The sequence below is a fragment of the Alosa pseudoharengus genome, unplaced genomic scaffold (assembly GCF_046254945.1).
Source record: "Alosa pseudoharengus isolate Yale_2024_CS ecotype anadromous, Long Island Sound unplaced genomic scaffold, YU_APseudo_1.1 YU_APseudo_1.1_scf_23, whole genome shotgun sequence".
NCBI lineage: Eukaryota > Metazoa > Chordata > Actinopteri > Clupeiformes > Clupeidae > Alosa > Alosa pseudoharengus.
The window spans coordinates 18,073,441-18,087,811 of NW_027468685.1; the positions used below are offsets into that span (position 1 = coordinate 18,073,441).

General features: G+C 42.8%; 1 protein-coding gene across 4 annotated transcripts; it reads right to left on the reverse strand.

Annotated features, from left to right (window-relative positions):
- Window positions 1-2,060: 2,060 nt before the first annotated feature.
- Window positions 2,061-14,371, reverse strand: ppp1r10 (protein phosphatase 1, regulatory subunit 10). 4 transcript variants are annotated; one of them, XM_076301878.1, is made up of 18 exons: window positions 13,853-14,371; window positions 9,625-9,739; window positions 9,252-9,338; window positions 8,972-9,107; window positions 8,798-8,849; window positions 8,544-8,630; window positions 8,263-8,391; window positions 8,049-8,154; window positions 7,760-7,857; window positions 7,533-7,639; window positions 7,256-7,409; window positions 6,881-7,024; window positions 6,434-6,680; window positions 6,213-6,288; window positions 5,708-6,016; window positions 5,325-5,469; window positions 4,758-5,129; window positions 2,061-4,486 (listed from the first exon to the last, which is right to left on the reverse strand). In XM_076301878.1, exons 2-18 carry the CDS (start codon window positions 9,729-9,731, stop codon window positions 4,368-4,370), a joined length of 2,475 nt encoding a protein of 824 aa, XP_076157993.1. In that variant the 5' UTR covers window positions 9,732-9,739; window positions 13,853-14,371; the 3' UTR covers window positions 2,061-4,367. The 4 variants fall into 4 exon arrangements, with proteins under 4 accessions (XP_076157993.1, XP_076157992.1, XP_076157991.1 ...); XM_076301877.1 differs by having other exon boundaries at window positions 5,708-6,019; XM_076301876.1 differs by having other exon boundaries at window positions 7,235-7,409.

Sequence of the window (14,371 nt, forward strand, 5' to 3'; positions counted from 1 at the left end):
GTTCTGAATATTTCAACCGGAAATCCTCTAGGAGCAGATTGAAAGGGTCCATACCTATATAGAGAGTATATCTATTCATAGACCTATACTAAGGCAATGATTGGATGGTGTTCAGTAAAGTAAAGAGTGTTTGCACATGTGAAGAGAAAGAGTGAAGCACTGGTGATTTAGTGTGGCATTTTGATGGGTTGTGTTTGATGAACGAAATCAAATTACTTCCTGTTAGATTTTTGTGTGTTAGGTAGAAAATTGTGTGTGGTGTTTTGCCAAATGTGTTTTAGTCAATTGAAAACTGAGTCAAACACTGAGAATTAGTATATGGTTTTGCAGATTTGGTGTCGGGTTATGATGTTTGGAGGACATGTTTAGAAAATTGTGTGACAAGCACAGATTTAGTGTGTAAGCAGTTGAAAAAAACTGTAAAAACTACTGTCCTGAGGACATCAAAGGTCTGGATGGCCTTTGTTTTATTTTAATGAGAAAGAGACTATTTCTGGGACACAGGGGTGCCTGCAATGGCCCTATTTTATGTACCTATATTCTCCAAAGCCATAAATTAATCCTTTGTACAAAAATGTGATAATGGTCAGAGATATGAAATTAGACAAAAAGATTGCTGTAATTGCTCTCATCTACTGTCATTTTATTGCACTGTAGCTTAGCCATATATAAACATGTTCTGTTTGGCTATGGCTCTGGCTCTGGCAAAGATGTGCTCATTTCATATACATGCATATGACTAAATGAGCCAAAATGTGAAGAAAATAACCAAAACACAATAATGGGATACTCTCAATTTTTCCTCAAACATGTTTTATATGGTATGTCGCTATGGACAACAGCAAATACAGTACCATAACCATAATTTTGAATATTTTGCTAAGTCTAGAGAAATACAGATGTTACAGATGTTTGTTATGAATACAGATGTAGTTTGAATACAGATGTCGCTATACTGAAATAATCAGTTCCTATGCTTCACATAGTTCGACTTCTCCTGAGAAAATTGTTGGGTGCATAGGAGACAACCAAGTCTTTTCCCTGTCCATGGTCCTCTGGCTGAGGGATAAAATGACATGCATTGAATCAATGGCCTCTTTGTTCAGCATTCAATCAAGACAGGGCCTTCAAGACAGCCAACGTACATTTGACTGCATGAATCAACTCCTTTGACATGGCGGTTTCCACTCTGTCACCTACAGGAGCAAATGAGTCTGACTAGTCGTCAGGTAAAATGGAGACAATATGGGGAGGACCAGAAGCTTGATTTGACCATAAAGAAGTAGGTACTATAGTGTAAATAAATCAGTGATATTTTTCTTTATATAATTTGATTTATTTTACATGCATAGAGAAAGCACAAAGTGCAATTCAAAGTAACATTTTCATATTCCATTAAGCAAGTCCGATGCACAAATTCAAATGCAACTATTTGCAGCAGTATAATTCAAGATTGTACTGTACTGTACTGTATACTGTATTTCACTGCTCAGTGTACCTGAATACTAATGGTTTCATCATGACTAGAGAATCATTGATTATCCTATTCAAATTATATCTGAATGTCTTGCCCTAATACTGGGTTACTGCATCACTTATCCAAAGATAGACATGTGGCATATGTAGACCGTGAGGCAATAAATGTTCTCTGAATGGGAGCGGAGAGCTGAGGTGTCCTTAACTCTGATTGTGCACACATTCACGCAGTGATGCGGGCTGACGCGGTACTAAGCCCGGGTCAATATTTACCTTGGAGGGCGGCTTCCCGAGACCACTCCTGTTCACATCCCGCATTTGCCACCTCAGCCCCGCCCTTAGAACACGGATATTCCTGGTGGTTGGCCAAACGCCCTGTGATTGGATCAGGCCTCACCAAGGCAATGCTGATTGGCTGCAAACAAAAGGCTAGCAGACGGGAGGTTAACCCCTAGGGTTGTTAAAGCAATGATGGTGTAAAGCAAACAATTAAGAGAGAGCAACGTATTTTGCCAATGTTGGTGTGAACTGTGACGATATTAAGTCCAAGCCCTCTGAAAAACTTCACACAGATGTACCAGAGATAATTTTTCCACATTTATTAATGCATGTACAAAATACTTATAACAATGTGTGAATAATATGCAATATACATGTGCATGTATGTCTTCCACTCATTCAGATACACACACCTCTATACACAAACAAAAAACCCCTTCTCTGCACAGAGGTTAAAAAGAAGCAATTTTATTATTAATGTATCAAAATAAAAACAACTTGTAACCAAAATGTAACCAAACCAAAGAGCAGGGGCAGAACTGCAAAGAAAAAAAAGAAAAAAAAAATACAGTCCCACAAGAGACATGAAAGCCACTGTTTTCACAGAAAACAATTTGAAAAGGCTTGGCCCAGAGAGTGGTTCATGACCCCCTGTTTAGGTTCTGACATTCACATCCCAACACAAATATACACACACACACAAACAAACATACCACCTCATTGAATCTGTGAGTTTAAACGTGGGACGGTGATAAGACACACACTCACACATTGTGAAAGAAATGATCAAAAGAGCTCATCTGGCACCATTAACATTCATAGAAAATAGGTGATGTGCGCTGAACCACCTCATGATTGTCACACCGAACAGATACATAAGGTACAGCACATATCCATTTGAATCATGTTCACAACTTTGAATTAATCGCCTCTAACAAACAGTCCTCAAAGTGGATAAGAAGAAAAAACAGCAGAATATACAATTTTGAAAGCCAGTGGCAAACCTCCAAATACAGTATTTAGAATTTGTGTACAAAAAAGACAAATAAAACAAAAATGTAGCTGAATGTTAGTGCCCTTGGACCAAAAAAAAAAAAAAATCTTTCAATGAACCAAATTCAAATCAGTGGTCATCATTATCATCATCTTTCACATCAGTGCATATGCCCCATTCGTAATACTGCATCATCTGCTCTTTGGGGTCAATGAATATAAGGCGTTAATAGGTCACCTCCATCACACCCTATAGGTCCCCCTCTCTCGCTTCAATACTGCACACTTTTAATAACCCAAGCGAGCAGCAGCGTAGCTGTGAGGGACAGCAAACACAAGGCCTTTGGGAGGCCTCTTGAGTAAAATTACCAGATTATGAGATGCTAACATGGGACATTTTCACATGGACATAAACAAAAAAGAAAGCAAAAAAAAAAAATAATAATAAAAAAAAATTCAACGTGGCCAGATGTGCGCTCATTTGATGGCTGAGAGCTTTGGGAATGAAACAGTAAATCAAGGTGGACCAAGGTCTGGACTGCGCAAACGGCAACATGGTTCAAGCGTAGTCACTGAAGTTTAAAGGCAATCCCAAACAGTGTTGTTCCTTACTGTGTTTTCTTTCCTCCTGCCAACAGTTTTAAAACCGTTAGCATGTTTTTTTCTTCTTCTTTTTCCTACATACATCTCTAGACGCAAAATCAAAAGGCCACAAAACACTGTATTTTCTATTTTCAGTGAGATGAAACTCTGATTTGCTTGGTTTTGTAGCTTAAAAGACTGAAGATCCACAGTTCGTCTAAAGGTCCTTCTCGAGCGAAAAAGAGTATGCTCACAAAAGGAGTCTGTAGAGGGGTTAATACTTCAATCTGTCAATGTTAAATAGTAAAAAATAGAACTCTGTAAAATCTATATGTTCTTCTCTCATTTGGACTGGAAAAAGTGCAACAGGGCATACAGGACCAGAAGGGAACATGGGTTTGGGGGGGAAGAGATGGAATGAGTGTAGGACAGACACCGGACAGAGACCTTGTCCAGGAGAACAAGCTCTGTCTGCATTCACTATAGTGGTCATGGGGACACAAGGGGACACAATCTCCACTGACTGGGGTCAGGGTTTTGGTAGTGGGGGCAAAGAAAGGTATAGAAGTAAAAGCAAGTCCTCATATTGATGAACAGTTCACTGCTTTGTCTGTCTGTCTTGAGCACCTTGAGAGTCTTTGTGAGTCGCAACATGCCACTATGTTCCCAGAAGCCTTGTGACCAAGCATGGAAAGAGAAGTAGTAGTGTTCTTTGCTTAAGGCCACTGGAGCAGGTACCGTAGGTACTGGCCATTTCAGGGCTGGGGCGAGTCTCTCTTTGTGTGTGTGTTTGTGTGTGTGTCATCATTCAAGCTTGGCATCGGCGACTGAACTCACACAGGAGTAGTCGTCGGTGTGTCACTGCAGTTGCTCTGACTTGAGTCAAGCTGCCCCCTAGTGAAACACTGAGGGAGTGTCCAAATGGCCATTGTCTGTTTGAATGAGTTTACGTGTGTGTGTGTGTGTCTAGTGAGATTCAGTGCCCACAGGGGTGAAGAGAGGGGGAGAGGGGTAAGGGGGTGTTATGTGTTTGACTGTCAATGCTGGGGGGGCAGAGGTGGCCCGTTAACCCCAGGGTGGTAGAAGGCGCAGTTGTTCTCGTATCGGCAGTTGCCCTTCATCATGAAGTGTCGACATACAGGCCTCTTGGACATGTCTGAGGAGAAATGAGAGGGAGGAATTAAACTTCAAGCAGCTAAAATTGAACAATATCAGATAGATATTGATATTGTTCAATAACTATATCGTTCACACAAGTTCTACAAGCGTATACAACTCCCGATGTGTAGAAATGAAATTTTTTGTAAATCAAATTTGTCCCAACAATTGTGTAAAAAATTAGTGTATAAACAGCATTGATACTAGTCTGGTTATAGCACAGTTCAGTACACAGTACAGTGTAATAAGCACAGAGCTGGCTGACTTACCACCCATGTTGTTGTGGCCTCCTCTGGGTCCTCCACGGCCCCTGCCTCTGAAGCCCTGGTCGCCTCCTCGCCCTCGGCCGCGGTGGAAGTGGCCTCCGCGATGTGGGCCGCCCCTCATGGAGTCGTCGCCCCAGTAGTTGCCGTTGTCTCCGCCACGACCTCCGGGTCCGGGAGGGGGCCCCATCATGCGCGGGCCAGGGCCCCCGGCGTTGAAGGGGGGCCCATGGCCGTGCGGGGGCGGGGGGTGGTTGTAGTGCGGGCCGCCGGGGGGCTTGTTGGGTGGGTAGCCTCCATTCATGGGCATGTTCATGGGCATATTCATGGGCATGTTCATGTTCATGCCGGGGCCGTGGCCCAGAAGACCGGTAGCCACTGTAGAAAAACACAGACACGTCAAAATAAATACTCAACAAAACAACAAAGATAACATACATTATATGTATATAATATTAATTGTACGATATGTGTGTGATTCAATGTCAAACTTATGTATAAATGATAAATGGAGGTATTGGAGACCTATTGAGTGAGCCCTGGTGTTAAGCGTGTTCATAGTCATAAGCTAACCTGGCGGCATGTTGTTAGGCATGTTCTGGTTGGGGTTCTGGTTTTGGTTCTGAGTCTGCTGCAGAGAGCCCAGCAGCTGCTTGATCTTGTCGGAGAAGTCAGGCTGCTTGATCAGGTCCTCTGCTGACTGGTTTCCCTGGGCACCCTAAACAGACAGACACAGAAAAAGAACACTGTAAATACTGAACAAGAAATGAATAACAAAACAACCATATATTATCAACCTTATATTATTAATCTTTGCATCTTAAATAGGAGTAAAAATGATGGGTCACAGTGAAATGGGTGCACATCCATTGCCCCACACAAATGGCCAAATCCAAAAACATTTTCCTTAGTAGTGTTACGGCCATCATGCTGTTGTCAAAGCTCTGGTCTCTTACCATAATAGACGTCAGCAGCTCCTGTACGTTGACGTTGAGGGCTGGGTTGTTGGCAGGTGGCGCGGGGTTGCCCTGCATCTGGGGGCTGCGCCCGCTGTTGGCTCCGCCCAGGTTGCCGATGAGGTTGGCCAGGACGGGGGGCAGTTTGGAACCCTCTGGGCCACCGATGGGCAGGCCACCAAGAGGCAGGCCACCGAGGGGCAGGCCACCGAGAGGCAGGCCACCGAGAGGCAGGCCACCCATGGGCAAGCCGGAGGGAGCGGCACTTTCCGTCTGGTCAACGAACGGCTCTTCCATCGGGGTGGAGTCCTGCTTGAGTAGAGAAGCGAGAGGGAGATGTGGTCAGGTACTATTGCGTGTTGCAGTCAACTGTAAAAATGACTTAATTTCAGTATACACACACTTATACATCAGAATCAGAAAAAGAAACAGTGATTGCCAGAGATATAACAGAGTGTGTGTGTGTGTGTGTGTGTGTTGGTGAGAGTGGTGTGTGTGTCTTTACCTCGTCCAGGGGGATGAGGCGTGGGGGCATTGGCTCATAGGGCTCAGGATCAGGCTCATGGGGGCTGTCCGGGACACTGAAGAGAAACAAACGGAGATCCATCAATCATCAACAGACCAAATAGATCAAACCTCACAGCCAAATAATCCCCCTCTTCCTCCTCATACTCCCACTTATAAAAGAAAGAGATCATTCAAATGGCTCAGTGGCTCCATCCATACCTCTCCTTGCTGAGGAAGATCTCCTGCAGGATGCCCATCTCGCGGTCCCTCTGGGTCAGTCTCTCGGTGCTGTTGGCGCCGGAGTTCACCAGCGAGGAGGGCAGGCTGATGGGCCGTGGGGGCGTAAAGGGCACCCGCTCCTCCATGGTGTCGTGAGACAGGCGGCGGGCCATCTCGAACGTGTGCCTGTCCATCATCAGCTCACGCTTGGCCGCCTCACCAAAGTCCTTGATCTTGTTCACATTTACTGGAGAAGAGAGAAAACGGTTAAAGAAGGAGTTGGGACATTTCACAACTATTTCTCATTCTTTTTAACCACTGATACCATATCTTGCATCATATGATTTCGTGTGACTAACATGTTGTATGTTCTGACAAAGAGATCAGATAGACATCTCCTAATGCTGCCCTCGAAAAATGGACCAATGGTTAATAAAGATGCCTCACCTCTCTCGGTCTCATCCAGGTCAAAGTAGAAGTACTCTTTGAGCTGCTCCTCCTCTGCCCAGGTCACATTCTTCTTCTTCTTCCCTTTCTTCGTCAGGTTCTCATCATCTCCACGAATCTCCACCAGAGCATTGGGCTTGTCGGCTGCGAGTGAGAGAGAGAGAGACAAAATGGCACTGTTAACAGTCAAATTCTGAACGAGCATAATGAAATGTCATCCAGCTTCAGTTCTCTCCACTGTACAAACATGTAGAAGTGGGAGAAGAACAAGACTAGACACATCTCAAATTATCAATGCACAGTGCTGAACTGGGATACGTTTAGTCAAGCAGAGCTTGTGATGGTCTGAAATACCTTCTGTAGGAGGGGACTTACTGGAGGTGTCCATGGCCTCGGGGTCCTCAGCTGGCACGGGCGTCCCAGGTTGCTCCAGCTCCTGGGGCTCTTCAGCAGGGGTGTGAGACATGGGGGCCTCGGGGGACGACGGCTTGACCTGCGTGCTGCTGGGCTTAGGGTCGAACGGACACGGCTGAGGTTGGAAAAAAAAGGGTGAAGGGTGAGTGTGTTGTTTGCTTACTGCACGAGACTCTGACCGTCATGTCATCTGCTCTTGTCATCTGGCATAAGACAGAATTGAGAAAGGCATGATTACCTTGTTAGAAGTAGGGGAGACGGCCTTGGTCTTGGACTTCTTCTTGATCTTGATGCCTGGAACTGGGGCTGAGTTGAGGGCATCCAAGAAGCCTGTGCACTCCATAGCTGAAGAGGAGGAGGAAAAAGATGAGCCAGAGAATAACGTGTGGGATGTGTGTGCGTGTGTGTGTGTGTGCATGTGTGCAAACATGAAATGAGAGCAGAAAAGGGAAAAAGAGGGCTTACGCTGGGCAGGAATGATTTTGATGCGGGACTCCTTGGTGGAGTTAGTGTTGAGGGGCTTGTATTTCTTCTCCACTGGTGGGGCGTCTGACGGAGAGCCACTGAGGTTGGAGGAAGGAGAGAAGTGAAGCTTAACGACAGGCTGAACAAGCCTATTAACAGCAAACAACTATGTTCAAATGACCTCGCCTACAGCAAATACACTACATTTCAGCAAGAGCCCCAAGCAATACTGCCTCACTAAGGCAAGAGCCCGAGCTGGTGTAATAAGTGACTGAGTGATGGTAGTTACCTGGGCCTCTTGAGCACTGCTGGCTTGATGTTGTATTTGTCACCAAGCACAGGGGCAGAGGGGGGCTTCTTGGGCGGCAATGGAGTGGGGGTGTCCATCTCCAAACCTGTGAGAGATCATTGGATATGGCGTAAATGCAGGCATTAATATGGGCCCATGAGGGGCAGTAAGAATAAGTAATTTCGAACTATGAAACTTTGGCCAGGCTACGCACCGATGGAGCGGATCTTGGCGTGGCTGGGAGCATGAGCCTTGGGCTTTTCTTTCTTCTTCTCTTCTTCACTTTTGCTTTCAACGTTCTTCACTTCAGGTCGTTTGCTCTCTTCTTTCTTTTTCTTCTTATCTGAGAAATCCCAAACATTAACACAAGTCAAGATTAAGCATAAAAAAAAAAAAAAACCCTGAAGTGAGAGACGAGGCCACAAACAAGGAAATGAGAGGTTCAGAAATGGAGATGGGGAAACACCAGGAAGCTGACTAAAAAGGTCAGGTTACCTGCAGGTGAGCCACCAGCAGCCACACTCTGGGAACGGATGATGTTCATCCAGCCTTCAACCAGCACTGAGGCCAGCTTCCTCAGCTCTGGGGGAAAACACAAACACATGTGGTCACAAACACAGCCATACAACAGCAATGATGAATAGTCTATTCACTTGATTATAACGGAAGAAAAATTCAGTTTAGTAGATTTTACTCTGACCTGGCGCCATTTGATTTCAAAGAAATATTAGTAAGATAAGAAAACGTACCTTCTGTCTCACCGCCTTTGCTCAATTGCTTCACCAGCTTGGCGGTGTTGTTCTAGATGGAGAAAGAAATACATGACTTTAGGAAGTTCCCACATTTAAAATACCTCAACAGGAAGTTATGCATATTAGCTCTTCAGTGCACCCTATAGCAATGCATGATTTAGGACTCCTTACCTGCTTGAGATGGTCCACGGTGAGGGGCAGCTTCTGGAGGGTCAGGAGGATAAGCTGCAGTAGTGGTGTGTTGGTGGTGGTCTTTGAGTAGGTGAGCCATGAGTTCAACAGCTTGTAGCCACCCACTCGGATAAATCTACGAGAGACACAGAAAGAGATCAACGACAACAATGTATGAGATGAGTCAGTTATTGTACTGCAATCCAGTTAGGTTATTATTTTAATCTCTATTTTTTCTAGTTGGAATAAAGAAAACGCATTATGCAGAAAAGCTTCATACCTGTTAAGAATGTCATGGGATTTTGTCTGCAGCAGGATGTTCAGATACATGCATCTGCTGACCATCTTATGAGAAGCCTTCATGAGACTGGAGAGGGGGGAAAGGTTGTTTTACATTAGTTATCTCACTAAACCACCATGGGCAGTTCATTAATTTAACGTTTTTTTTTTCTTAAATTAGGATGGACGACACAAATTAGTGTGATTTGGTTTTTTTTGTTTTTTGGGCTCTTAATTTTATGAATTTGATGAATATATGCTAAGTTATTGGTGTGAACTTGAGATGGCTGAAATGTAATGGTGATTTGACAGGTGGACTTCAGTGAGAACAAGATTGAAGAGGAATGATTGTGTGTTTCTGCACATATGTTCACCTGAAGACTTTGGCGACTCCCTCAAGGCTGCGCAGTTCGCCATCCTTTCCTAGGAGCGCCTCCACACCTTTCAGCACCTCCCTTGGGTCAACAGGCCCCACTGCCATTGGTGCGACTGAGAGAGAAACAGACAAAACGTGTTACACACACATATCACACTCAACACCCTCACACACACTGCCCAGTCTATGAAGCAGCAGTGTGTGAGGTTTACATATCAAATCACATGACTGAGGTAGACCATCTGTGGCCCTATGGGGGAGTCCTACGACTCCCACAGCACAGGGCACTAACATTGGCTATAACTGGAATGTCGAATGTCTTCTGAAGGGAGCTCATTGGAACCAAGCTTGCCATGGGGTCATTCAGGGCGGATCCCATTCCAAAGCCAACTTGGGCATTCTGAACCATAGTGTCAAATAGGAGGAAAAAGGACACCTGGCTCATGCAACCCTCACGAGCAAGAGTGGAAGATTACCGTTCTCTGTAAACCAGTCCCATTCTGAAGACCACAGACGCAAGAGAGGAAAGCAATCAGGCAGTGTGACAGAATTTAAGACACTTTGATGTCAATATGATTAAATCAGTACGTGTTTTTTCGCCTAAAAAAAAAAAATAGGCTTCTCTGTGCCAACAATTAATTTCTGCATTGGAAGGAGAAGTATTGAGCCTTCCACAAGGGGCTGTTATGTCTTTACAATAACATGAGTTATTATGCCTGCCATACACATATTTAGTATAATTTTGTCTATCCAAAATGATCCTTGATTTCACTCAAAATTTCAATAGAATTTCAAAATAAGTCAAAGAAGCTCAAAGGAAGTGTGGGCCTATCACTATGCAATATAAAAGTAACATTATGAATATGTAACAAATGACATTACAAACAATGAATGAGGATGTGCAAGCTAACAACACAGAGAAGCTGACATTAAACACATCTTCCTAAAACTATGGCAACTCAAGAAATATTTTATGATTATAAATGAACAGCCATTATTTGTGTCTGTTGACTGCTTATTACTAGTAACATAAGTACAAGTAAACAGCACTAATAGGGGAGATTTGCTATATTAGTGAGGCCAAGTGACACTAGTTTGATTCAAATGATTCTGTACGCATGGAAAAGAAACATGTATGTGTACTTGTCACTTATCATATGACTCACCTGCTCCACAGATTAGGCACTTTAAGTGAACTTATAAAGAATAAGTGGTGGTTGTGAGTGATAAAAATTATGCAAACACACTCAAAGTCTAAGACTACATAAAATAAAAAGGAAGGGCATTTTGCAAAAAGAACAGAGTAAAATGTAATGTCTTGGAGAAAAAAATCTTTCTCTGCACTTTCCTTGCTTGCCTTGAAACTAAGTGCTTGTATGTTTACTTTGTTGAGATAACTGTTGATGTTTGATCTACACAATTTTTTTGTTAAAAAAGTGAGAATGTTAATTTTATTGTCATTACTTTCCATTTCTCATTATATGCATTATATAAATTATATTATATATATATATATATAAATCTTAAAATCAGACAAGAGACAAGCACAGTACATGCAACACTGTAATAATGGATGGGGGAATAGAGTACTTGACTATATCCTGTCTCAGGATTCATAAAACACAGTCACACAGCACCAAACACACAAGTATACTTACAAATTGTCCTCTCTCTCACTCACATACGCACACACACACACCAACAGACAGACTTTCACACAATAATTAGTATTCCTATGGGAGAACTAAGTTGGACTGCATCAGTTGTCTGATCCTGAGTGAGGGTCAGCATGTATTCCAGAAGTCTGCCATTACCAACAGCTTTGATGGCAATAGTGCAGTCATGGAAAATTGTGGGTAATACACACACAGACAAAGTAGAAGTTGAAATGTATGCTCATTCTACTCCAAATGCTTTATAAGAGACTCACTTCCTCACAACACAGTAAATCAAAAAAACTACAAAGGGAGCTGTTCATATGGCACAGGATTAGTGACTGGCATGTGACACTGCTGCCATCTAGTGGCACCGTATGATTGTTGCTACGGAGGAAAGTAAAGTTAATCTCTGACAAAACAGGAACCGCTGTCACATGAGCAGACAACAGCTCACACTACGCCTAGAGTCCATCATCTGACTGAAAGTTGTCACATACAACTGACAATGCAATACAGTTCAAGTTCCAAAACTAGTGCAGTGGAGGAGGGAGGGGCGTTCCTTCTTATGGAGAAATGTCTACCGACGTCATTTTGCCCTGCCTCTGCAGTGGCAACTATTTATACCTAATCTCACAGGCTAGAAGTCGGGCAAAACACTCGAGTGTGACTTGTTAACAGACTAGTGCATGACAGCATTTGCAACATGTATCCTGTTGCTGTATCAACTTTAAATGTTTAAATTTGGTTGGTTGTGTATGTCAACTCAACCACCAGGCCACTGAACACAGCATGCATTGGACTGTATTATTTAAATGGTACAAGTGTCAATTTGAGGCAGTACAATCTCGACACCATTCTTCGTAATCAGGGCGAGTATTGTTATCAATAGCTATGATCTGTCAAATGTCATGTGAGAAATCAGGTTTGGTCTTACCCGTTTAACTGTGGTTGCAGAAGTTTTTATACTTTCACAATTCAGAATCGAACTCCAAAACACGGGACATACAACACAATTCCTGAAAACGTCACAACTGTTATACATGTACACACAGTCAACGACACTAACAAAAGCTTCAGAATGTATGGCTGGAAAAGCCATTGTGTATTTACTTTCAACAAGTTTCTCAAAGTACATCAATGGATGCTCATCACATTACACTTGTCTGATGCAACTAAGGGAAAGAAAACTTGGTCAAGAAAGCAATGTAGGTTGGGCAATGTGTAGGCCTATTAATATTTCCATTTCTCACCTAATAGACCCGATGCACTGCATTATAAAAAAAGAAGTGCATTTGGTATAAAAAGATCAATGCTATTTCACTGCCTAATTTCACAAACACGATTTGTAAGTAATGCAAGGTGCGTCATTAACACAGGCTTTGTTTCATAAAGCTGCAACAGTGGACAGATATATAAGCCATCTGTCACATCCTGACTTTCACAGCCCAACTCGACACAAACTGTCCATGGAGGGGGCGGCCCTCTGACGCAGTGATTCGCTGAAGCGCTTTTGATGGCCAGCCCTCTCGGTTAACCCCTTCATGGAAGGCGTCGTCTAAAAACAAGAGAGCGCTGCATGAAGAAGACTAAGCGCCATTTTGAAGAAAGAAAAATACGTCACATAAATTGTTGTTACATCGTGCAGCTGGCTACCTCTTTTACTCCAAAATACAACTAATGGTCGAAAAAGTCCATCAGAAATCCGATAAAAAACGAATTCAGTCCAAGTGGAGCTATCATATAGATGGCTCCCACTCGTGTAATTCCAGAAGTCAGACAACCTGAGCCACCATTGCCTCGAGTGTTCTCAACAAAGGACAACCTGTCCGCCATTTTAGAGCTAACATTACAACCGCACAGCAAAGACTTCTCAACCTAAATTCCCTCGTCAGTACACCTACGTCCACGCAAACCGCAATCTTTATCGTGAGATTGCAACGTTAAAAGCACATGTAGTTTAAAGTAGAAAAAAGATCGAGTAAACACACGAAAACGGAAACTGCGCGAAATACTAGCTAGCCAACATGAAAAGCTAACAATAAAACATGGTTAAAGTCATAGAAAAAAAAAAACACTTTTTTTTTATAGAGTTCCCTTTTCGGATTGCAAGTCCATAATCGTCAGGTATTGCAATCTTTATGTGTAGATTGCGTTGATTGGTTCCAAAGAGCTCTCCCTTCAAAAAGATTTTAGCGACATCAAAATTAAATTACTTCCTGCCTCTTACCCTTGGCAATCTTTATGTACAGATTGCTTATGAAAAGCGATCTTGGTTTTATACTGCATTCATACTGATTAAATAATTTCATTGGCAAACCAGTCTCACACACAAAGAAACACAGGGCACTCAGCCTCTGTAGACTTTGCTGTGCGAGCTCATATGCTAACTCTAGCTGACTATGAGCAAATGCTTAAAATAGCTTAATCCAGCTATCCTAGCAAGCTAACTCGCTACATTCGAATATTTCCTACTAACTCAAATTCATTTCTGGCAAGACATGATATATTCAACTGTATATCTATAATTCATCAAATTTAGGATCAAATCGGTTTTGAAAGACAACTTACTATTTATACCTCTCCTCTGCGTCTCGGGTAGCTATTATATTGTGCTTTAGCTACAGCAACAAATCTTTCAGTTATAACAGTTTCAGAGCGTAAACTGTCATGACTTTATATTATGGTTGAAAAATTGCTTAATGGGCGGGATTGTGATAAGCTCTAGGTTTTCCTTCTGGAACAGTCTGGAGGCAAAAAGTAGTAATCAAATGTCCATTACTTGAGTAGGAAAAAATAATGAGAATTTTTGGTTTTGGTCTTCAAACACTGTTGAAAATCCTCGACGCCAGATCTTCACTGAGATAACGTTAGCCAGACCTGCAACAAAGAACAAAAATAATCGACACGTTAGGATAACGGTAGCTGACAAGGAACGTTGTCTTCTTACAGCAACAGTCGGTTCTTCTGATTTTTAAGTGGGATGTGAACGTAAAACCGATAAAATTTGTAAAAACGGCACTATTGTTCAAAAAATGCGTCCCGGGAACAAACTCCAGCACGTTTACTTACCTTAGACAAATCCAGGAA

Excerpts from the sequence above, each read along its gene's own strand:
- ppp1r10 (XM_076301875.1), bottom strand. The coding sequence starts at position 9,731 with ATGGCAGTGGGGCCTGTTGACCCAAGGGAGGTGCTGAAAGGTGTGGAG. Across the intron at positions 8,392-8,543 it reads TGCTGGTGGCTCACCTGCAG|ATAAGAAGAAAAAGAAAGAA; the intron begins GTAACCTGACCT and ends GGGATTTCTCAG. Across the intron at positions 5,470-5,707 it reads AGCTGCTGACGTCTATTATG|GGTGCCCAGGGAAACCAGTC; the intron begins GTAAGAGACCAG and ends CTGTCTGTTTAG.